We start from the raw sequence: 25,380 nt of genomic DNA on the forward strand, positions 1-25,380 counted from the left end.
GTGGAAATTAATCCCATGCTGTCTGATAATTTTGCCAATCGGAAGCATATATATAGTAAATAGAATTGGTCCAAGGACTGATCCCTGTGGTTCTCCACAAGTGACCCTAGAGTTTGAGGAAGATTTATTATTAACATGAACAAACTGGAATCTGTCCGACAGATAAGATTTAAACCAGCCTAATGCTTTTCCCTTAATCCCTACAGTATGCTCAAGTCTTTGTAGGAGAATATTGTGATCAACTGTATCAAATGCAGCACTGCGATCTAACAGGACAAGTATAGACACAAGTCCATTATCCGAGGCCATGAGAATATCATTGGTGACCTTCACCAGAGCTGTTTCAGTGCTATGATGAGCTCTGAAGCCTGACTGAAACTCCTCAAGTAGGTCATTACTTTGTAAATGTTCACATAGTTGATTAGCAACTACTTTCTGAAGAATTTTAGATAAGAAAAGAAGATTAGATATAGGTCTGTAATTTACTAACTCATCTTGATCAAGAGATGGTTTCTTAAGTAAAGGTTTAATAACAGCTACTTTAAAAGCCTGTGGTACATATCCATTTACCAAGGATAGATTAATCATGTCTAAAATAGGACCACTGATCAGAGGGAATACCTCCTTAAACAACTTGGTTGGGATTGGGTCTAACATACAGGTAGAAGGTTTAGATGAAGCTAAAATTTTAGATAGCTCAGAAAGCTCTACTGCTTTTAAACAGTTCAGACACTGCGCAGGTTCTGAGGATTCCTCCAATGCTGCCTCACTTACTGAGGACGAGGTGATCATGTTTGGGAGGATGCCAATTATTTTATTTTTAATGGAATCAATTTTATTTATGAAGAATCCCATAAAATCATTACTGCTAAGAGCTAAGGGAATGGATGGATCAACAGAGCTGTGGCTCTGGGTAAGTTTGGCAACTGTACTGAAGAGAAATCTAGGATTATTCTTATTCTCCTCAATTAATGATGTAAAATATGCTGCTCTAACTCTGCGAAGGGTCTTGTTATACAACAATAGACTGTTCTTCCAGATTAGGTAGGATTCCTCTTGGTGTGTAGAGCGCCATTTTCTCTCCAATTTCCTAACATTGTGCTTCAAGGAACGCAGCTCTGAATTAAACCAAGGAGCCAGCTTCCTGTGAATAATCACCTTCTTTTTCAAGGGAGCTACATTGTCTAATGCAGAACGCAATGACGAAGTCATACCGTTTACAAAGACATCTATTTGTGAATTGGAAGAAACAACATTGCTGCCATCTACAGGGCATTTCTGCAATACGGAGGATATTAAAAAGGGGACAGACTCTTTAAGTTTTGATACAGCATTATCCGATAAAGATCTACTATAATGGAACCCTCTTTTGGGGGTGGAGAACTCAGTTAGATTAAACTCAAATGTTATTAAAAAACGATCAGATAGGACAGGGTTGTGAGGAAATACTGTTAATTCTTCACAATCAATGCCATATGTCAGCACAAGGTCTAAAGTATGGAGCCAAGAGTGCGTCGGTTAATGCACATTTTGAGCAAAACCAATTGAATCTAGGATAGTTTTAAAGGCTACACTAAGGTTATCACATTCTGTGTCAACATGGATGTTAAAATCACCCACTATAATAGCCTTATCAGTATTTAACACCAAATCAGATAAGAAATCTGACAACTCATCCAAAAACTGAGTGTAAGGGCCTGGTGGACGATACAAAACAACAAACAGAAGGGGTTTTATTGCTTTGCAGTTTGGATGAGGGAAACTGAGGGTTAAATGTTCAAAAGAACTGTAGTTATTAATTGGCCTGGGACTAATTAATAAATCAGACTGAAAGATGGTTGCCACTCCTCCTCCTCTTCCCACAGATCTGGGAATGTGGAAATTTGAATAATTGGAGGGAGTTGACTCATTTATACTAACGTAGTCCTCTTGTAGCCAGGTTTCTGTGAGACAAAACAAATCAATCTGTTTATCAGAAATCTGTCATGATTTGGGTTTTGTTTTGGTTTATGTTTATCGTTTGATCAGCTAGTCTTATCTTCCACCTCAGGTTTTGTTTCTGTTCTGTCTGGTTTTATATTCTTCAGCTTCTGTACTGTTTTAATTTATCCGGTCTTTGTATTTAGTTCTGATCTCCCTTCGGTGCTCTGTGTAGTCTTAGTTATCTTCTATCTTAGGTTCGTTCTTCATGGTTATTTATGTTCTAGGGTTGGTCTAGTGTCTGTTCTTTTCCACGTGTTTTCTGTCAGCTTGTTTCCTCCTGCAGCCTCTTTCCCCCCTCTGATTATATCCACCTGTTTATGGTTAATTGGCTCACTCTCTCTCCTTTGTTCTCCTGCCTTTTTAAGCCTCCCTCCTCTGCCACTTCCCTGCCAGTTCATCGTCAATTCTAGTCATGTCAGTTGTGTCTTTCCATGTCAAGAGTCCGGTGAGTTTAAATTCCACATTTCTTCTTCTTCTTCTTTTCTATTATGGCGGGTCGCAATCAACTTTAAGGTGCATACCGCCACCTACTGTACACGAGTGTGTAGCAACTGTATTCTACATCAGTCATATTCTATTTTTTAATTTTGTGTTATGAAGAAAAATAAATAACGCTTTTCTTATCATACAAATATCCATTATATTTCCATCATTTCCCAATATTCCTTTCAAACTCCATTCTTGATCTGTCTTTCCAACTATTCTTCTCAATTTCTCCCTTTCACGTTCATATGTTTTACAGTTCAATAGTATATGTTCTACATTTTCTTTCTCTCCACATTTTTCGCATTTATCATTATTTTTCTTCCCTATTAAATATAAAGTATCATTTAAATATGTGTGCCCTACTCTCAATCTACTCATTATTATTTCTTCCCTTCTATTTCTCTCCTTAACATTTCTACTAAATATTGACTTCTGTATTTTATATAATTTCCTTCCTTTCTTATCTTCATTCCATCTTTTTTGCCATATTTCCATTTCTTTATTCTTAATAATTGATTTCCCTTCCCCTTTGCCAATAGGTATTTTAATCGTTATTGCCTGATCTAAAGCCCTTTTTGCTAATTTATCTGCCCTTTCATTGCCTTTTACACCTTGATGTGCTGGTACCCAACAGAACCAAACATCAATGCCACCTCTGTATAATCTAAATAAGCTATGTTGAATTTCTAGTACTAGATCTTTCCTATTGTTTCCTTCTCCTTGAATACTTTCTATGACTGCTCTGGAATCTGTGCAAATTACTACTCTGTCTGGTCGCACCTCCTCTACCCACTGCAAACTGATGATAACTGCCACCATTTCTGCCGTAAATACAGATAGTTGATCAGATAGTCTTTTAGATATGTCAATTTTAAACTCAGATATATAAATTCCTATTCCCACACATCCTTTTGAATTCTTAGAACCATCTGAATATATTTTAACATAATTATAATATGAGTTTCTTAAGTATATATCGGTTTTTACCCCTATTTCTTTTAAATACCAATCGTTTTTCATTTTAAGTAGTTTTATGTCTACATTTACTGCCGGAAATATCCATGGAGGGCTAACGTTAATTGGATTAAATTGAGCTATTTCTTTATCTTCTAATTCATATATTTTAATCCATTTGTTTATGATCCATCCAAATCCATTACTATGGAACTTTGAATATTCCCAACAATATTTTAATATTGTTGCATTTACATTTTCATCTTTTTTACTTTTTATTTTCATCCAGTATGTCAAAGCTAATTTTATTCTTCTTATTTCTAGTGGAATCTCTCCAGTCTCTACTAGAAGGGCATTAATAGGTGTCGATTTTACTGCTCCTGTACATATACGTAAAGCCCTATTCTGTAAAGTATCTATTTTTTGTAATGTTGTTTTAGCTGCTACTCCATATATAAAACTACCGTAATCTATTGTTGATCTCATGAGAGCCCTATATATGTTTAATAATGACTGTCTATCTGCACCCCAGTTATTTCCAGCCACAGCCTTTAATAGATTTATCACTTTCTTACATTTAGTTTCCAGATTCTTTGTATGCGTTTTCCATGTATATGATTGATCCAACCATATTCCCAGATATTTAAATTCTGCTACCCTTTCCAATGGTTGTTCATATAATGTTATTGTACCTATGTCTATGTTTTCTTATTTGTAAAAATCATATAACAAGATTTACTTGTTGATAATTTAAAACCCCATTCAAAGGACCATTTTTCTACTTTATTAATCGCTTTCTTAATTTTACCTATAACAAATCTTGTATTCTTTCCTCTCATCCATAAAACTCCATCATCAGCATATAATGCAGATTTTATACATTCTTCTGTTTCAGAAAAGATATCATTTATCATAATATTAAATAGTATTGGGCTAATTGCACTACCTTGTGGAATTCCATTTTCAATATTCAATTCTTTTGAGTAATCATTTCCAATCTAAACTTTTATTTTTCTATCCTTCAAAAAATTTGCTATCCAGTTAAACATTTTCCCTCCTATTCCCATCTGTTTCATTTTTATAAGTAATCCTTCTCTCCATAATGAATCATACGCTTTTTCTATGTCAAAAAATACTACAATCATAATTTCTTTAATTTTTAAAGCTTTCTCTATATCATTACTAACTCTAGTTATTGCGTCCATTGTTGATCTTCCCTTCCTAAATCCGCACTGATTTTCATTGATTAATTTCTTATGATCAAGAATAAATTCTAGTCTATTAATCACTATTTTCTCCATCCACTTACTTAAGTGTGAAGTTAATGCTATTGGTCTGTAATTATTTGGATTTGTAGGATCTTTCCCTGGTTTATTAAACGGTAGAATTATTGCTCTCTTCCATCTATTTGGTATTACACCTTCTTTCCATATTTTATTAAACAGTTTTAATATTAATTCTAACGTTACTTCAGGAATCTGTTTAAACATAGCATAGCATAACTGATCTTCCCCAGGAGCTGAATATCCTGTCCCTTTCAATACTGCTTTAATTTCCTTCATAGTTATATTTATGTCTAATGTTGAATTATATGTTTGACTTTTTCCCAAAATATTTTTATGTTTGCTAATTTTTTGATTCATCTGTTGTCTATGAATGTTTGTAAGATGTTCCCCACTATGTACTGCCGCAAATGCTTCCCCCAACAAATCTGCCTTATCTTTATTTAACACTACTACTTCCTGATCTCTGACTAAGGCTGGTATTTTAATACCACTCCTTTCCCCAATCATTTTCCTAAACATTGACCATACATTTTGCAATTTAATTTCAGATCCTATTGAGGAAGTATATTCTCTCCACGTTTTCTTTTTGGCTTCTTTAATAATTTTTCGAGCTACTGCTCTTTTCTTTTTATAATTAATAAGAGTTTCAAGTGTTAAATTTTTCTGCAGTATTTTAAATGCCCTGTTACGATCTTTAATCGCTTTAGTACATTCATCATTCCACCAAGGGACTACTTTTTTCCTTCCTTTTATTATTGTTTTTGGTATACTTGAATTTGCAGCATTTAAAATATGTTTTGTTATCTGGCTTGTACACTCTTCTATGTTACCTTTTAATGTAACCAAATGTCTGCTTTCCTCACACTTTACTTTAAATTTTTTCCAATCAGCTTTATTAAAACACCATCTTGTGATTATGACATCTTCTTGCCTCTTTATATTATCATTAATTATAGTACTTACTGGAAAATGATCACTCCCTATTGTGGATTCCCTGTTGACGTTCCATTCACATGATCCTACAAGACAGTCAGATACTAATGTAATGTCTAGACATGATGTTGTATTTTTATGTACATTAACTCTGGTACCTTTTCCATTGTTAAGACAAACTAGTGACCTTTCATCCATTATTTCTTCTATTATGTTGCCATTTTGATCTGTCTTTTTGCTGCCCCAGAGACTATTATGAGCATTAAAATCACCGCACCATACTTCTCTTCTATTTAATTTCCCAGCCATTTCCTTAAGCTTTTTACAATCAAGATTTTTACATGGATTATAATAGTTTATAATTTTAATATTACCATATTTTCTTACATTAAATATTTCTATAATAATACATTCTAATTCATTATTCATTTGGATTTTCTTAAGCTATTCCATCTTTAATTAAGGTAGCACATCCTCCTCCATTACAATCACTTCTATCCTGTCTTTCCATGTTATATCCAGGGATCTTAAAATCTAGATTTGGTTTTAACCATGTTTCTTGTATACATATAATATCAGGTATTATTTCTAATTCATAAATATACTTTTTAAATTCTTGTCCATTGGCTATTAAGCTTCGAGCATTCCATTGAAGTATATATAGAACCATTAAAAAGAACACTTGAATCCTAGTCCTGGGTATTTCCTGTAGTTTCAGTGGCACTTAGAATGGTATGTATTTGATCTGCTTGTATTTCTTTCATATCTAAAAATCTTCCAGCTGCTGTAACTATTTCCTTTTTTTATCACTTTTCTTCTTCATTTGCACTGTTACATTAACAATATGGCATATAAATGCTACGAAGTTTTCTTTTTTCACCACCATCGTATCTTCATCCACTCTACATTTATGCAAGCATGCATTTTGGATATTTGGATTTGGAGCCAGTATTTGTCTCTGCCCGTTCTGCACTTGATTTATATTCCAAGCTGAGTTTCTTTGACCTGTTTCTCCCATTCCTCTATTACTGTCTTTCTTTACTCTTTTTAAGGCTTCAGCATATGAAATTCTTTCTGTAATTTTAACTCTTTGAGCTTCCCTAGCTTCCTTTTGTATTTGACATCCACCATAAGCTGCACTATGTTCTCCTCCACAATTACAACATTTGATTTTTGCATCTTTCTCACATTTTCCATATTCATGTGGACCTCCACATCTTGCACACCTGATTTTTCCTTTGCATTCCTTTGCAGTGTGTCCCATTCTTTGACACTTGAAACAGCGGAGGGGTTTAGGGATATACTCTCTAACTCTATAGTTCATGTAACCCAGCTGGATATTTCCAGGCATACTATTTTCAAACTGTAAAATTACTGCCATAGTATCTTTAAGTTCTCCGTCTCTTTTACTTTTAATCCTAGTGGCATCAGTTATTTTCCCTCCTTTGATTTCTGCTTTTACATCTTCCATTGTCATTTCCAGCGGAACTCCTGAAATCACTCCTCTTAGCCTCGCTAACAATCCTGGTATATGAGTTCTAACTCTTTCCCCCATTAGGTTTTTCATTTTCATGATCTTTTGTTGCTGTGATTCGCTGTTAGCATGTATCAGCACTCTTCTGTTGTTCATGATTCTAGCCATTTTTATTTTTCCTATTTCTGCCTCTATTGCTTTAGTCAGTTTTATGGGATGTATAGCTCCCCCCTCTTGCTTGAATTCTACCACAACTTTATATTCTGCTTCTAAATTAACTTGACTGTGTTCATCTGAATTCGCCCTTTCATTTGTTTTTGTTCTTTTGCTAATGTCTGCTCTTGTCTCACTTTCTTCTGACCAACTTCTTGCTCTTTCTTGTCTTTTCTTAATTGTTCTTTTCATTCGTGATGATCTAGAAATCATCCATTCCATCTCATTCCCACTATTTCCTCCTGATGTAGAAGCCATGTAGCTACAGTCAATGTACAGTTTATGCTAACCGCCAAAATTCAAATCCTACCGCCTTGTTTGTTCCGTTCACTCTCGAATTCCTGCTTCCTTCCTCAATGAACACCGTCCGTGCGCCCTGCCAAATTCCACATTTTTTCCTGTACTGTCTACTTCTGGATCATTTAAGTTTGCCACCTCCCAGTATGAGTTTTTTGGACTGCCTTTGTTTGTATCATTTTTGGATTATGATTTTGACCACTGTTTTGCCGATAACTAATAATTAAATCCTGCTTTATCTGAAACCTCTTTGTCTGGTTGAATTCTGGGTCTTCCTGTCTCTGAGCTTCATGACAAAATCAATTTGTTAACTAACAAAGTCTTTGGAGGGAGAGACCTTATATTTAATAGACCACATTTAATTGTTTTATTTTTAGGTTCAAGGTGAACCGTATTGATTTTATTAGATTTTTATGATTTGTTCCTTTTAGATAAGTTTTTGATCTGTTAAGTTTTGGCCGTGGGAAAGACACCGTCTCAATAGGATAATGGATGGGTAACAGTACAGAAGCTGCAGAGAGGTGTGTTAAACTACGGCTCTGCTTCCTGGTCTGGACCCTGGGTTGTCAGCATTTAGGAGGACTAATAAATCCGGCCAGATTTCTAGAAAGAAGAGCTGCACCATCCAAAGTAGGATGGATGCCGTCTCTCCGGATCAGACCAGGTTTTCCCCAGAAAGTTCTCCAGTTATCAATGTAGCCCACGTCGTTTTCAGGACACCACCTAGACAACCAGCGGTTGAATGATGACATGCGGCTAAACATGTCATCACTGGTCAAATCAGGCAGGGGACCAGAGAAAATTACGGAGTCCGACATTGCTTTAGCAAACTCACACACCGAAGCAACACCAACTTTAGTGACCTCCGATCGGCGTGATCGGGTGTCATTACCGCCAGCGTGAATAACAATCTTACTGTATTTACGCTTATCCTTAGCCAGCAGTTTTAGGTAAGATTCTATGTCGCCCGTTCTGGCCCCTGGCAGGCATTTAACTATGGTCCCTGGTGTCTCTAGTGCCACGTTTCTGACTATTGAGCTCCCAATAATCAGGGTCAGCTTCTCAGCGGGTGTGTCGCTGAGTGGGGAAAATTTAAATTTCATGCAGTGAAAGGTTGCTGCAGTGCAAAAGGCTGGATGGAGGCGTCATCCATGTTTTGCACATACTCTGAACTAATTGTGAAGACAGTTTAAAAACTGCCACAAGTGGTGAAGGTGCTGGAGAAAGGAAGCCGAGGAGGAAGTTCAAATGAAGAAACTGAATCACTTACCCTCGTCCAATCAGAGACCCATCCTCCTCCGACTCAAGCCAATCGGCTTTGGAACGCACCTCCACGAAGCCCGATCAGCATCCAGAGTTCATCTTAAAAAGTTTTTAAATCCATGACTCCGCCTGCTACCCAGCCAAAGCCGCTATGTCCGATTTTGACTCAGATGACCCTGATTCAACCCACCTCCATTCCCTTCTCCATCGTAGCTAAGCTCCATCTGGCTTTCCATGGTGCTTCTTCAACCTTGTCCCTATAAGAGTTTAAGTCCTCCCGGACTCTTATTGCATTCCCCGTCACATCCCAATCATATGGTGGCCTGGAAGTGCAAACCAACAATACAATATCTGAAACACTATTATAAATATTGAAACAAATTTACATTTCAGAAAACAAATTAACAACGCACAAAACACTTACAAATATTAAAACAAATTTAGAAATGACAAAATCAACCGAAAAGGGGGGGGGGGGTGATCTGTCAACTTCGAAGTGATAACGAGTGCGTTCATGATGACCCAAGATGGACACCAATCGAGTTGCATTTTGCCTGTTATGTGGCACACATATGAGCAGATTAACGTGGTTTTGTTTTTTGTGTGGTCGGTCCTTGGAGTTTTTAAATGGCACAGAACAGACGGAAGAACCAGATATGCTGCAGCAGTGCATACATTATTTTAATGAGGGTCACTTGTACGCTGTAATCGTAGACATGATGTCATGTTTACACGTGTACACATCAGCATGAGGTCTCTGAAAAGCAAACCGAACGATGCCGTTTTTTTTATCACAGAAAGGATTTCTCTTCAACAAATGTAATAATTAGGGCAATAAGAAAGGAGCTCCGTGGACCCAGACAGCTGTTTGGATACCGCACGATGTGGCAGGTAGTTAAACAAAAGGACAATCTGCGAGTGAAGAAGGATCATGTAATGAATTTGCTCCGGGAGCTCAATCCTCAAGGGTGCGAGAGGAGAGCATGCAGAAGGTTTATAAGGAGAACCTACCACTCTATGGGACCGAACTATATGTGACATGTGGATGGTTATGATAAACTCAAGCCATTCACTTTGGGTATTTCAGGGTGTATCAATGGCTTTTCTTGTAAAGTACTATGACTTGTATGTGGATCAACAAATAATGACCCAGCTGTGTTCGTGCACTATTTCCTGTCATGTGTGGGGAACCTCGGTGTCATCCCAATGAGACTAAGGACTGATTGTGGGACGGAGAATGGGACAATGGCTGTAGTTCAGTGCACCCTACGCCACCATCACAATGACTTCTACTCTGGAGCAGCCAGCCACGTGTATGGCTCATCCACAACCAACCAGAGGATTGAGTCCTGGTGGTCCATATTCAGAAAAGGAAGGCAAGTGGTTTTCATTAAGTAGTTTAATTAGGAGTAACAATTCAAACATGGATGTGCTTAGAATCACAACACAATTTTATCTATTTACATAGGTCTCAGTTCTGGATGGAGCTATTTGCAGACCTTAGAGATGCCAGATACTTCAACGGGGCACGAGCATCAGTGTCTGCTCAGACATTGCTTTGGTGATGTTATTCAGAGGGACCTAAATGAGTGTTTGAAACTGTGGAACAGTCACAGGATACACCCCTCCAGAACAACATCATGTCCAGGAGTACCCAATGAGCTCTATTACTTACCGCACAGGTAATAATTTGGTGACAGCATTTATTTTCCATTTATCATAAATAATATAATCTGTTTATAGGTTAGGCTCCAGAGACTGTGGATTTAAAATTGAACAGACTGAACTGGATCCCTTTCCTGAGACTCACCTGAATACAGCTCCATGTGGGGACCCATACATGCAGGAACACTTGGACTTTGCCATGGAGCACAATCATTTACAGAAACCAGAATACTGGTAGTCTTTAACTGAACTGTATCTGAAACTAAAAGAAATTGCTGAGCTATGAATTGAAGGAAGCTTTATTGTAATGCTGGTGAAACATTTACAAAAAAATGTCTGGAACATGTTTACAGTTTGTAAGCCACAGCTTCAATTTTTAAAGTGGGAAGTAAACTAAAGAATTGTTTAAAAAAAACCACAATTGTCAAAATGCTGACTGAGGGAAAAAGCTATCCTCAAACATCACATTTTAGATATCTTTTTTAACAAAAGCAACTGTATTTGCTCTTAGGTGCATCAATAACAAAGAACAAGTTTTTAGAGTCTAAGCTCTAGGAGTCTAAGCTCTACCCAGTTCTGATTTATAAGCAACCAAATCCTGGGCTATTTTCAATTCCAAAGTCCATTTGGGACTTAAACTGTATGACTCCGGGGGTCCGTTCTTCGTACGTTACTTAAAACATCCAAGATCAAATGAGACATCCAAGATGATTTCCTCCGGCTAATCATGATCCGGCTAATTGGGTTCTTCGAACACACCTGTTGTTTATGATTAGTATGGCTGGAATGAGTTATCTGAGATAACTGCGCGTTCATGCGTTTGTTTAAAAGGGGAAATGTATCGATAGTAGAAACAATGATCAGCAACGCTGCTATTGGCTGCTCAGCATGGCCAAAGAACGCCCACAGTTTTTCTCTCAAGCAGAACAAGAGCTTTTACAGTTTTTTTTTGGTTGCTTTGACACAGCAGTCATCTCAAAACCCACATTTTTCAAAACAGTTAACGCAGAGGCCTAAACAGTGGCACCAATGGTCAAAATTAAACATTTTGTTTGCAAAAGGCTAAAACTCTGCCAAAACATTTAACATATGATCCAAAAGCACATTTTGCCCTCAAACAACACAACTTGCACACAAATGTTTGAGCCCTTCCAATCATTCGTTACACAAGGGGCAACAAAATACAAAATACCGCACTCAATGTGAATCAGTGCAACATTGCTGGTTCATTGTAGCCAAAGACTGTATGCAGCTTACATGGCAGTGTCATTTGTAATCAAATTTGCCTTTTTGCAAAAAATGGATCCAGAAGCAAATATGTTGTGATGCAAATTTTATTGGTTCTTCATTCTTTTTTTCCAGATAAACAAATAAAATATTCCAAAAAATGAAAGATTCCAACAGAAAATACTAGGGCTTTTTGTTCCTTCTAGTCCATTCTGTCCTGACGAATAGGCCACATGGCCTCATCTACGTCATATTCAATATGAGGCTGATGGCTCAGACCTCCATACAACTGTTTTGAGTTAAACCAGCGGACCATCTCCCAGTGGTGAGAGCCGTGTACCAGACCTGGAGCCTTCTTACTCACTGAACGTGTGCTCAGAGGTCAAAGGTCTGATATCAGGCTGTCTGTGTGTCGTCTGCATTTTCACTCGTCGGCAGAAGCGGTGGGAGAGGTCTGTGCTGGAGAATGGAGTCGCCATGGTTCCTGCTCCAGCTGTGGCAGACCGACCCCTGCTTCCTGCCAAGGAGCTGTCCGTGGTGCTCGTGGGGCAAGGACAGTCCTTTCAGTACCGCATCCCTGAGGAGCAGCCTGGGCTGTCCACCAGGAGTCTCCTTCCTTCAGCTCCTCCTCCTCTACCCCCAAATCAGGTTGTGCTGCCCACGCTTGCCGCCACCTCCTCTGCTCAGTTGCCTCCTCCTCCTCCAGTTGTGCCCAGGAAAACGGCGTACAGGAGGAGGAAGGCAGTGGAGGCTGCTGCAGCTGGGGTGGTGGCACCACCTAGAAAACAGCATAAGATATACATGTGCAGCAAGAGTGGGCAGCCAAAAAGACTGGACACTGGATACACCAGGATCAGCGGTGTGTCGTATTGAGCCACAGTTGGGGGTAAAAGTGTGGAGGAATGGAGGAAGGACTTTAAAAAAAATAATAATAATAATATTATTCTGAATATAATAATCATGATGAATATAATTGTGGTGATTAGCATTACAAATGTTATGATTATTATTTTTTTTATTATAATAATGGCTGTTTTGGCAATCATAACTAATTTGTTAAATAAATATGTTAAATTTATTAAGTCTTCTTGTCATTTTTTTGTTACATTTTGTGGTTATACTATTATAGGTTTTGAGATTATACTATTAGAAATCTATTAATGCCAAAGGTATGATTAGAAAGAATCGAAGAGTGGAGACTATTTTGACAAGACAAAGATTTGATCATACTGGATTAAACTTTTTTTTTCCTAAAGCAAAGGAAGACAGATTAATGTAAAGTAACAGAAAATGTAGAATGTATTTTATTATATTGTAGGAAATATGATGAGGAAAGGATAAGATTAAAACAAAAGACAAGACAAATGGGAAGGGAATGGAATTTGAAAAGATTAATAGGAACAACACGAGAGGGGATAACGGAAATACAGAAAGCTGTTAAAAAATATCTTAAGAATATAGGATTATACTATAAAATTCAAAACTTTGTAGGCGTGTGTATGTCTCCGATATAGTAGGTGGCGGTATGTACCTAAAAGTCAAGGTTTCAATCTGCCATTAAACAAAAAGAAGAAGAACGGTCTTCATGAATTGGAACAAGCGTTCTGATTGGACGGAGCGAGAAACGGGGACCCTAATTGCTGGTGCACCACTTGGAACAAGTTGGAGCAGCTCGTGTGTTTTGTCAGAACTCTCTAGCAAGTTTTTCTAAGCGACTAGCAACAGAAAACCTAACAACTTGTTTTCTATTAGAGACTTTTCTCGGTAACCCCTGAAAGCAGCAACCGCTCTGGTGTCACTGCCTTCAACGAGTGCTGCAGGGACGAGGCTTCATTTGCTGCACTCACAGCACAGGTGGCCAACGTCAGCAGCAGCCGCCATCTTTTAGTTTTGGCTAATTCGACACAGAAAGCTGCGTTTATTAAAAGGTAGGTGCTGAATTTATTAAACTCACACCGTCTCGCTGGCTAACTCAGCATAACGACACGTTGTTAGATAAACTAGCTGTTAACTTGTCCACATGTTTTTCTGCTCCTGTCCTTAACGAGCCTGACACGTGACTTAGGGTGTCTGGTTTATCGCGCTTAACGCGTGTATTTTACAAACTGGTGGGTTTTAGCCCAACACCAAAATGTAATGCTGTACTTAACTCGCGTTTTATTATTGAGTATTATTTTAAGACTAATTGGGTTTAAAACGGAACAAACAAAGCGTCGGTGAAACAGAAGACTGTTGTCTCGAGCCCTGACCGTCATGGCTGCTCTAAGCAGCGGGTTAGTTGAAGCAGGTGAGGGGGTTCAGCTCCAGAGGGCTGACTCTGGTGGACAGACGGGAGGTTTTCACGTAATGATGGGGGGAGTTGGGACTGTTTAAAATGAAAGCTTGGAAGATAAAGTTGTAAAATCAAAGTTGACCGGTTTAAAACAATACAAAAAAAGACAGCGAGAGCAGCGGCCAGGGCTTCATTAAATTCACCAAATGTCCCCATTTTAAAGAAGACCAGCGGATGTATTTGAAAGGTAATGCTGTAAAACAGATAATAAAAGTTGTTCAGCACGAGGAGGCTTTCTCTGCTAAGAAAAATGTCCACTTATTTGTCGCGGACAGTTTAAAGTGAAGCAAAGATACGAAACGAAGGAGTTTAAACTGGGGAAGGAGCGTAACGGGGGTGTTTAGTGTTAATTAACTTGCCATCACAAATCTCCGTGCTTGTTTTAAGGGTTTATGCACAAAAATCGCTGTAAAGGTTAACGAGGTGGTTTCCTGGAGCTGTAGCGGCTTAACGCTTGCAGGAGGAACAACTGCGGCGGAGCGAAGCCTTCGCGGCGCACAGGAGGAAGTGACTGTAACCTTAATAAAATAGTTGTTAAAAATTAAAATGAGGAACGCTTCACGAATTTGCGTGTCATCCTTGCGCCCCCTGGTTTGCATTCTTCTCTGTGCCAATGTTCCAATTCTTCCGCCAATCAGCGGCCCGGATATGTTCCAATTTTTTCTAAATCCTCCGTCACGCGCTCCGTCCAATCAGAAGGCTGGATATGTTCCAAGTGTAGTATCAGACTTTTAGCACCAATCACAGAAGGCTGGGTTTGTTCCGATTTCTGGAGTTTCGGCCGCGCTCGGCTTTTTTTTTCGGCTTTTCTCGGCAGGTGCATCGTTACTCGGCTTGAGCAGCGGCGGACCGAACGCTTTTTATCACGGTAAAAGCTAAATTGCTGTAAATAATAAGTTTGCTCCGGTTCACCCATCAGAACCTTGTTAGTTTTTATGGATTGCATTTTGTTTTGAACCGATCCGTTTGTTTAGGACGGATAAAACAGCCGCGTTTATTCAGCCAGTTTAAATTTTTAACATGAGCGCGGTGTTTTTTTTGCGGCCGATCTGTGTTTAGGACGGATAAACTGATGGTCAGCCAGCTTAACTGGTCACGTCGGCTCTGAAAAGAAACGTTTTTGTTAAGTGGAGGAGCTGATCTCACTGTATTTATTTATTTATTTATTGTTTAGAGCGTAATAGCTGCAGAAAAGAACAGGTAAAAACTCATTAAGCTGCTGAAAATGGGTTAAATGAAGCTTCTACTGTAGTGTACAGGGTTTAGTCTGCTTTGAATTCCCTGCTTTGAATTATAGCAGCTGGGATTTTTTTTTATATTATATTTCTAGTTTTTCTTTTTTAATTTCTTTTTTATTTACAGACTTTACATTCCCTGAGGGTTATTATTATTATTATTATTATTATTATTATTATTATTATTATTATTATTATTAATATTAATATTATTATTATTAGTGGCCTGGCAGAGCTTTTCTATGAATCCACTGATAAAACAGCTAGACTTTCACTGTTTTCCCTTTGTCATCATTTCTCCAGATTACACTTTGCAGATCTGGTGAAGATGGTGGTGAAAGTTAAGCTTCATCACTATAATACTGTAGCAGCTGGATATATTATGTGCAACTATAATTTCATTTCTCTCATAAATTAATTTTGTTCTGTTCAGTCTTAATCCTATCTGCTTACTTGCAGGACGCCCTCCTGCACTACACCTCAGTCTACCCTGACTTCATGGAGGCAGTCAGGTTCCACCGGGCCTTTGAGGAGGCGCAGGCCAAGTCATCTCATCCTGGCCAGGAGGGATGGGCCCTTGTTGGCTTTGGGGACTTTAAATATGAGACCCTGGAGAGCCTCTATTATTCTGAGGACCCTCAGAAAACCCGGTATGACAAAACGTTGGAACCTGTGTGTGTTTAGCATCTTCTGCCCTGTCAGTCAGCTGACCGTCTGTCTCATCCGCTCAGGGTGGACCAGCCTGGAGTTGCCGCTGTCATCGTAAGGGCAGGGAGAGTCGGAGAAGAACTGGACAGTACTGCATTCAGTTGAGCCGCCACGAGGGACACGTCACACGCCACCTGTTTATTTTGGTACGCACAACGGTACTGTGCATGTTGCACAATTTATAGTCGCACCCATGAGTGAGGTCAGTGAAGAGCACTCATCAAAATACATGTCAACACATGGAGAGCGAGTGGAGAACCAGCTGCAGTGGATCATTGACTTTGCACTAATTCCATCATTATCATTATAATACTTATTATTATCATCACTATTACAACCATGGGGCTCGCTCTCACAGGCTGCCATGAACCAGCTACACTTTATGTGAATGCATCAGGCGACATCCTTGTGTACAGATTTGTAGTTTTTCTTTCATGTTCCAGCTGCTATATAAGTGCTTATTTTTCCTCCAAGTGTGTCATAAATAATATTTAAGGACATTCCTTCCTAAGGTTGTCTGTGTTCATTGTCTGAGCCCAGTGCCTCATCAAAAAGGTCAGGATAATTCTTGAATTTGGATACTTTTAGAAATACCACCGAGCTGTTAAATAAAGATGTCTCTTAAATTTATTCAGTCTTGTTGCCTTTTTTTATTTATTTTTATTAAACTGTTAGAAACTTATGAATGTTTCAGGATGTTAATGAATACAACAGGTTCTGTTGAGCTTTGATCTGTTCTCAACAGCAAATGTTTCAGTTTTCTTGTCTTTTTTTGTGTTACATTTTGTGGTAATACTATTTGAAATTAGATTTTTGAGGTTCTGCTATTATAGGTTTTGAGATTATACAATTAGAAAGTCGAGCATGTTTCAGCAGCAAATGTCCAGGTTTTAACGCTCAATGATTGACAGAATATCCAGGGACAAAGTCGCGGTACCTCCGACTCTCCACCAGGGGTCGCCGTGGAGGCACCTGCTCACCCCCTCCCCTTCGACAGAGAAGAATGGCCTCCATCCTTTGCGCAGGGGCCATGCTAATCTTCTCTGTATCGTTCCAATTTTAGTATATGTCCTAGTAAACTAGGACGATATCTCCCTGTCCCGGAGAGTTATTTATAGTGCTGACGTCACGGCGTCCTTAGCAAAGGGTTTTCCTGATACTGCAGAAGCCCAGTGTTACAGATCACATCAGATCAGAGATCACCCAAAGCAGAGGATCTCTATTTGGACTGGACTGCTGGCTATTAATAACTCTACACCCGTTTGATTCTCATTTTGATCTAAGTTCATTGTTTCTGGTCCACAGATGCATGATGGGACATCCAGCAAGTCGAGGCCCGGTTTGCTGGCTGAAGACAAACAAACACAGTAACGTCAGGCTGGTGTTGTGGCGATCAAACACCTTTAAGGAGAAGTTGGAGCTCTCCAATCGGTGGTCACCAGGTGGGCATTTCTTTCTAAAGTCTGTTTTCCGGATCTGCCGGCAGTGATGGCCCAGATGAAGCCTATTAAACATTAAAGATTGCGTTGACAAAGGATTCCTGAGTTCATGACGTCAGTTGCCCCTCACCGTGGTCTTTGACGCCATCTGCTGGCCAAATGCAGTTTAATCTATATGGTGGAAAGAGCCCCTTCACTTTCTCTGCCCACGCTAAAGTTAAATTTTCCGTTTCTGTTTGTCAAGATATAATTCTGTCAAATATTGGGTTTTAAGAAATGTTAAAGAATTGACCTGGCTGCAGTCACCCTAGGTTCTTCCCCTGAATAATGTGGTGTTTCTATCGTAGACTTCTGTAGTAATAAAAACACTCTTGAAACCAAAACTATATTTTACCGTATTTAATCTAAAAGGCAGAGGGATGTTTACAGCTTCAGTTCTGGACTCTCATACACAACAATGCGACGGATAGATTTGCGGATGGCAGAGAGTTCAGAGTTCATTCCTCTCACAGACACTAAGTAGGACCAGATGAGTCCACCCATTCAGGGGAGACCCAGCATGACATCAGTGTTCTGTTCATCACGTTGGTGGAGAAGATCACATTATAATGTAGATATGTCCTAGCTGACACATCTTCCCCTAATCAGTCATTCTGTCTAATCTAGGTATGTCAGGCTGTGTCTCCAGAGTCTGTTTATCTACAGTTTCCATGGTTACTACCTTTCTCAGCCCGTCTCTAATAACAGAAACCCACATTGTATTATTTTACAAACACATTTCAAAGAATAAACTTTCTTGGTTTGAACATCTGTTGTAGCGTGACCGTAATTTTTTATTAAATGCTTTATAACACAAAGCTTAAACAGTTCTTAAGATTTTTATATCGGATTTTCTTTATTTTATAACTGTAGCTGAAGCTACAATGTCACCAGGACCTAATCCTTTGGACATTTCCCCACTTTAAGTGGTCAGTGTGGGTAATTGCTCCCACACAGTTTTTAAAAATAACGTGATTAATTACACATCAGCTACACTGTGACTTTAGTTGTGACTCAGTTTGGCCAATTAGTTTTAGAAATGATGGGTAGATCTCAGTAAAGCAGCCGTTAAGGCTTTGATTTATGTAAATTTTTTCAGTGTGGAGAAGCATTCAGACTCAGGAACAGTTTCTAGCCTGCACCTGTCACACTGCTGAATTCATCCATCCATCCATCCTCTTCTGCTTATCCGGGGTCGGGTCGCGTAGGTAACAGCTTCAGTAGGGAGGTCCAGACTGCTGAATTCAAGTCACACTCAATAGACTAAATACAGCTCTCACTTTTAACTTATTTACATATTATTTATTTGGCTTCTTGAATCAGGATCCCGGTTCTAGTTTCGTACCACAAACCTGAAAATGTGAACTGGTATGGCAATAAAAAATCCTTGAATCCTTAAGTGGTTGCCTGGTCCTGTCACATCACAATGTGGAGGAGTAGGAGTAACACGGGGCTCAGTTTGATCACCTCGAGAGTACTCAGGAGAAGATGAGGCAACAGAGAAGTACGAGGAAGTAATTCAATTCAAACTACTTTATTAATCCCAAATGCTGGTGTAACTCAGGGTTTCTTCAACAAGTTGTTGTGAATGCTGATGGATTTCCTTTAGCGGTCTGTCTTACAGCAGATCTGGAGAAGCCTCTGACTGAAGACACGGTAGTACGACAGTCTGATGAAGAAGATGCTCAGGGTTCATTTGCGCTTAAGCTGCAGCCAGCCGCGCTTTTCTGGGTTTGCTGTTGATTTTATATCTTCCATTCATCAGAACAGAACACTAACCGGACCGAGCAAGGAGCCAATAATAAACTCAGTGCTACAGTGAGGATGTGTTTCATTAAATGTCTCTACAGCCTTTTCAGCTCTGGCCACATCAAACCCTTTCATCTAGTTTTTCCAGCAGCAGCAATTCTGTTGGATCTGCAGCAGGTTTTCTGCTTCATCCTGGAGGACTGAAAGCTTGTTGTGGTTCAGCGATGATTCCCCTGAATGAATGTGTGCAGCAGCTGGCCTCCCACACGGTTTGCATAGAGGCAATTGGACTGCATTGCAGGTCTAAGTCCAGCCTATATGAGCCGCTCAGCCCAATAGGATAAATATGCTTTGTATTCTCATGACGATGCGTTTCTACGGAGTCCAGCGCTCTACAACTTTATATGTGACGAAAATAAATGTAACTTTGGCTTCTAAGAACCTAAGACTCTGACTCCTTTCCTTGAGTTGCCATCAAAAGAACTGGGTCATAGAAACAGCTAATAAATCTGGTATAAACGTGAGACGCCGCTGCTGCTCCATTCCTCAATATTTGAACTGTTTAGTTCCCAGGAAGGTGAGTGACAGTTGGGCACCTCAGAGGTAGCTGGTGTTCATGAGCAGGGAGACTTTGACTAGGCCAGTCTAACAATGCTCTCTGCTGCAGTATACTCAGTATCTGTGCCTATTTAATAGAGAAATATACTGTTTTCAAAATGACGGATAACAGTGTGATATATGTAATATTAGCAAATGCCTTACAGCAAGAGCCTTGGTGGTTTAGATGACGACTGTCTTCTGGTTTTATTCACCTGGAGCACTTTAAAAGATGGACAAAACAGACTTTTTTTGTACATTATCATAAAATACACCAGGATGAAATGTATAAGGGTTACCTCGTAAGAACTTGGGGACGTTTGATGCTAAAAGAAATAATTTATTCATTTTGTGGATTATTTCGATACAATCTAGTGTACACCTGGACTTGAATGCAGCACGGAGCACGACTGGTGGAGGAATGGACCTGAACGGGGAAACCCGGCTGCAGACGAGGTTCCGACTCCAGCAGATCTACGGGGGTCTGATCTGAGGTACCTTTAATCTGTACATTACCAGTGAAACTCAAAAGAGGATGTTGTTGTTGTTGTTGTTTTTATGCTACATGCTTGACTAGAATAAAGACTGTGATCTATAGTTGAGTGCAATTACAGTCATGCATAAAGGAATAAAAACTACCAACAAAACACTAGATATTCAGTTCGCTTTATAAAGCGCCTATTAACAAGTCATCTCAAGGCACTTTGTGGGTTCTATCAAATCATCCAGACTGGTTAAAAGTTCTACAGAAACTCTGCAGATTGCATCAAATCAGCACATTGACTCCTCAAAGAGCGTCGCCTCAGTGGACTTTCATCTGCATTGTTGACTTTGCAGCAATCTCTCATACCGAGCACGCATGTAGTTTAGAGGAAAACTCCCCTTTAACAGGAAGAAACCTGCAGCAGAACCTGATCCAGTGTGAACGGTGCTATGACAGACTCATAGCTAGATTTAAGTAAAGTTTCCTAAAGAATGAATCATTTAAAGTGAATTCAATTGACCGGGAACTACACAGAACAATTGTAATATAACAGCTACGGTGAATTTGAAAACCTTATACTAGATGGTAAAAAAAAAAAATCTATGTATTGTTTACAATTAGCCTATTTTGCTTTACCTGTTAGGTTAATATTTCAAAATGTGGCCATTGACAATTTTGTTCAGTAATTATGGCATTTATTGATTTTAAGTATATATTTCAATAGTAATTTCAATTGAAGTCACTTACTGTCATGAAACAAATTGGATTTACTGGTGAAGATGGTGGTGAAAGTTAAGCTTCATCACTATAATACTGTAGCAGCTGGAAATATTATGTGCAACTATCATTTAATTTCTCTCATTAATTAATTTTGTTCTGTTCAGTCTTAATTCTATCTGCTTACTTGCAGGACGCCCTCCTGCACTACACCTCAGTCTACCCTGACTTCATGGAGGCAGTCAGGTTCCACCGGGCCTTTGAGGAGGCGCAGGCCAAGTCATCTCATCCAGGCTGAGGAATAATTTGGTTCTAAGACAACCAAATTATTCCTCAGTGTTACCTGCAGTTTTTAAGGTTTAATGGAATATAAAATCATGTTTTCAGCTTTGCAGCTTTCGTGTCGTCACGGCGTTCTCTGTCTGGGGTGGAGATGCAGGCTGCGTTGAAGAAGCTCAGCTCCTCAACTAAGCCTGCAGTTCCAGGTGAGATGAAATTCACAGGAGATGCACTGAGCATGCTGGGATTATCTGCTATGATGTAATGTTTGTTGATATAACTTCATTTCCAGCAGAAACCCAAGACCAGCTCCTCCCGCCCAGGCCCCCTGTGGAGCCCAGCGACGAGGAGCTGATGAGGGCCAGTGGTGACACGGAGAAGTGTGAGTAATGTGACCAATCAGATGTACTGTTGATAAAAATGCTGCAACCAATGCTGACAATTTTTCTCCCGTTTTATTTCTCAAATATTGTCAAAATCAGACGAACCTGAGCTGAAAGAGTAAGTTTTGAGTCAATCATTTGCTTGTGGCCAGTAGCTGTAGCTCATCACTAACTGGGCTGGTGCCGCTCACTTGTCAGGTCCTCATCCACCACCTGTAGATTATTTCCACCTGTTTGTTTGCTTTCCACCAGAGTGCTTCCCTCATCCACTCTTTGCAGCGTTAATCATCACCAGCATTCAGCTGCTTCTTCTTCTTTGGCTGCTTTCCTTCTTCCAGACATGTTTGCGTGTGGGAGCTGCAGGAATAACTGATGTATTACTGAGACGTGTCTCTTGTTCTTCAGCTTCAGATAATGATGCAGAGGCAGGTCCTTCCACCTCCTCCTTGCCTCAGGGGGAACCTGCCGTCTCCGCTGAGCTGGGGGACCCAACTGACCAGGAGCTGCTGGAGGCCTCGGCAGAAGGCAGAGCCTCGGTTCAGCCGCTGGACCCTCCAGAGCCGCCCAGCAGACAGGACGCCCAGCTCAGACGGGATCCTCTCTCTGCTGCTGAGGTGAGCTGACAGAGAGGAACTCTTCTAGAACTTCCTGCATCAGGCTCAGTCACAAGTTAAAATGTCGTCTTCCTTCTGCATCTGCTGCCTGAGTCCTGGCGGGCAGCTCTCAGTGCAGAGCAGCAGGACTGGATCGGCCGGACGCTGTTTATGAGGGACCGCCTGGGGAGGTCGCGTCTCACCGCCAACCTCAACCTCTGGTGGTTTCCTCCTCAGCCCCGGCCGGTCTATCATCAGCCTCCCGCGTCCCCCGACCCCTTCTTCTCTTGTCGGCTGTTCTTGTGGATGCCTCACAGGATGTGGCGTCTGCAGCTGACTTGCCCCCAGCCTCTGTGCAGCGGCTCCCTGACAAAGGCTGGTGGAATCCATTTTAAAAATGGATTCCACCAAGAAGGTCTGAGATTCTGTCAGTCTACTGTAAATGTTTGTAAGCGTCGCTTTCTCTGTCGCTCATACGCTCTCTGTTCATGTGACGAAGAAGCTCGCAGGTGCCGCCTCCGACACGGCCGCCTGGGTTACCAACGTGGCTTTTGAGTTATTTGAATGAACACAGCACCACACTATTGTTTTTGTTAGCTTTCTTTAGATTTGTTTGCTAAAAAAGTGTGCCCCCCTGGAAAAAAAAGGAATGTCCCCCCCCTTAATTTTTTTCTGCAGCCGGGTCTGCTTGTCAGGTCCTCATCCAGCACCTGTAGAGAAACGCCACCTGTTTGTCCTGTAGTTTCCCACCAGAGTCCTTCCCTGATCCATCTCTTTGTAGCATTAATCATCACCAGCATTCAGCTGCAGCTTCCATTCTTCCAGACATGTTGGAGGATGAATGTGGGAGCTGCAGATAAAATCTTTATTTTACTGAGACGTCTTTTGTTCTTCAGGCAGGTCCTCCCACTGCCTCTCTATCTCAGAGAGACCCTGGTGTCTCTGTACTGGGTCAGCCTAATGATGAGGAGCTGCTGGAGGCTCCAGAGCCGCCTACCAGGCAGGATGTCCTGTCCAGACGGGATCCTCCATCTGCTGCTGAGGTGAGCTGACAGAGAGGAACTCGTCAAGAAGTTCCCTGCAACAGGCTCAGATGTTAATGTCGTCTTCCTTCTGCAGCTGCTGCCAAGTCCTGGTGGGCAGCTCTCAGTGCAGAGCAGCAGGACTGGATCAACCGGACGCTGTTTATGAGGGACCGCCTGGGGAGGGTTGAAAATGGATTCCACCAAGAAGGTCTGAGATTCTGTCAGTCTACTGTAGATGTTTGTAAGCGTTGGTTTCTCTGTCGCTCACAAGCTCTCTGTTCAGGTGACGAAGAAGCTCGCCGGCGCCGCCTCCAGCATTTCCTCCTGGGTTACCAACATGGGTAACGAGCACGGCCAGGTCCTCATCAGCGTGTTTCGGCTCCTCATCTGGCACCTCGTGCGTCGTTAGCAGGGAGCTAAGGGATGAAATAAAGATGAAAAATATGCTGCTCTCACTTTGCATTTTTATACAGAACTAACACGTTTTCCCAGTGTGATGGACCGAGCAGCAAGGACAGTTAGGCACATGTATATTTTCAAAAACGGGGTTCCTTTATTTAACCCAAAAAGGATAAAATGTACAAAAATGGATCCAGAAAAGAGGTCAAAGGAACAAAACTACTCAAAATAACTAATAACAGAACTAACTCAAACAAACTGACCTGCCTCAATGGAACAAAGAGGAATTTAAATAGTGGCTGAGCAGTCCACAAAAGAAACACATGGGGTAAAACATACACAAACCTAACTATACCAAATGAAGCAAAACCCCCATTTCCCCCCATAGACTGATTTGGTATGGTCCAAATCAGCTCAGCCTCTTGGCCACCTGCTGCTTCCTCAGCCAAGGGACTAGAGCAACTGAAAAACTCAGTCATAACAAAACAGGGTAAAGCAAAATGTGCACACTAATTTTGAAATGCAGTGTTATGGTGATAAATAAATTCCAAATAATGAAACGTCTCTGTAAATGAAGCCCTATTTGAAAAAGAAACTAAATTACATAAATGATATTTTTACCACATATGTGTGGCTGTAAATGCAGCCATCACACCCAGATTAGGTAGGATTCCTCCGTTTTCTCTCCAACTTCCTAACCTTGTGCTTCAAAGAACGCAGCTCTGATTAAACCAGGGAGCAAGCTGCCGGTGAATAATGACCTTCTTTTTCAAGTGAGCTACATTGTCTAATGCCAAACAACTAGGAAGCGACACTGTCAACAAAAACGTCAATTTGTGAAGAAATAAAAGTGCTGCCTGCTGATACTCGGGAAACCTTCTTTTGGGGGTGGAGCACTAGGTTAAATTGAACTTAAAGGTTATTAAACATTGTTAGTTCTGACAGGGTTGTGAGGAAATATTTCTTCGCAATCAATGTAAGCACAAGGTCCAAAGTATGAAAGCATAAGTGCGCCGGTTTAATAACATTTTGAACAAAACCAATAGAATCTAGGATAGTTTTAAAGGCTACATTAAGGTTATCACATTCAGTGTCAACATGAATGTTAAAATCCCCCACTACAAAAACCTTGTCAGTGTTTAACACTGAATCAGATAAGAAGTCAGAAGAACGGATCTAAAAACGGAGAGTAAAGGCCTGGTGGACGATACAAAGCAACATAGAAGTTTTATTGCTTTCCAGTTTGGATGAGAGAAACTAAGGGTTAAATGTTCAAAGGAATTGAAGTTATTAATTGGCCTGTACTAATTAATAAATCAGACTGAAAAGATGGTTGTTACTCCTCGTTATGGAAATGTGAAATTTTAAATGATTAGAAATGAACACTGGTTGATTTCTTTATACTGACGTAGTCCTCTTGCAGCCAAGCATCTGTGAAACGAAATAAATAAACCTCATTATCACAAACCAAGTCTTTAAGTACGTCTTTGGATTCCTTTAGATTTAAAAAGAGGACCAAAATTAGTTTCTCTCAGATGAAGCTAAGAACAGGAGTAAAAGAGGGAAACTGGAGTAAATTAATGAGGAATTCAGACCAAAGCATCACAGCTGAACTTTAGA

General features: G+C 40.1%; 1 protein-coding gene and 1 pseudogene across 1 annotated transcript; one reads left to right on the plus strand and one right to left on the minus strand.

Annotated features, from left to right (window-relative positions):
* Positions 1–13,175: 13,175 nt before the first annotated feature.
* On the plus strand, positions 13,176–24,808 carry LOC110367854. Its single transcript, XM_036130170.1, has 9 exons — positions 13,176–13,709; positions 17,362–17,498; positions 20,256–20,374; positions 21,275–21,566; positions 21,656–21,742; positions 22,149–22,357; positions 23,233–23,379; positions 23,456–23,569; positions 23,645–24,808. Exons 4-8 carry the CDS (start codon positions 21,515–21,517, stop codon positions 23,525–23,527), a joined length of 567 nt encoding a protein of 188 aa, XP_035986063.1. The 5' UTR covers positions 13,176–13,709; positions 17,362–17,498; positions 20,256–20,374; positions 21,275–21,514; the 3' UTR covers positions 23,528–23,569; positions 23,645–24,808.
* Positions 17,068–17,142, minus strand: LOC118559453 (annotated as a pseudogene).
* Positions 24,809–25,380: the final 572 nt, after the last annotated feature.

This window comes from Fundulus heteroclitus, unplaced genomic scaffold, assembly GCF_011125445.2.
Source record: "Fundulus heteroclitus isolate FHET01 unplaced genomic scaffold, MU-UCD_Fhet_4.1 scaffold_287, whole genome shotgun sequence".
NCBI classification, from domain to species: domain Eukaryota; kingdom Metazoa; phylum Chordata; class Actinopteri; order Cyprinodontiformes; family Fundulidae; genus Fundulus; species Fundulus heteroclitus.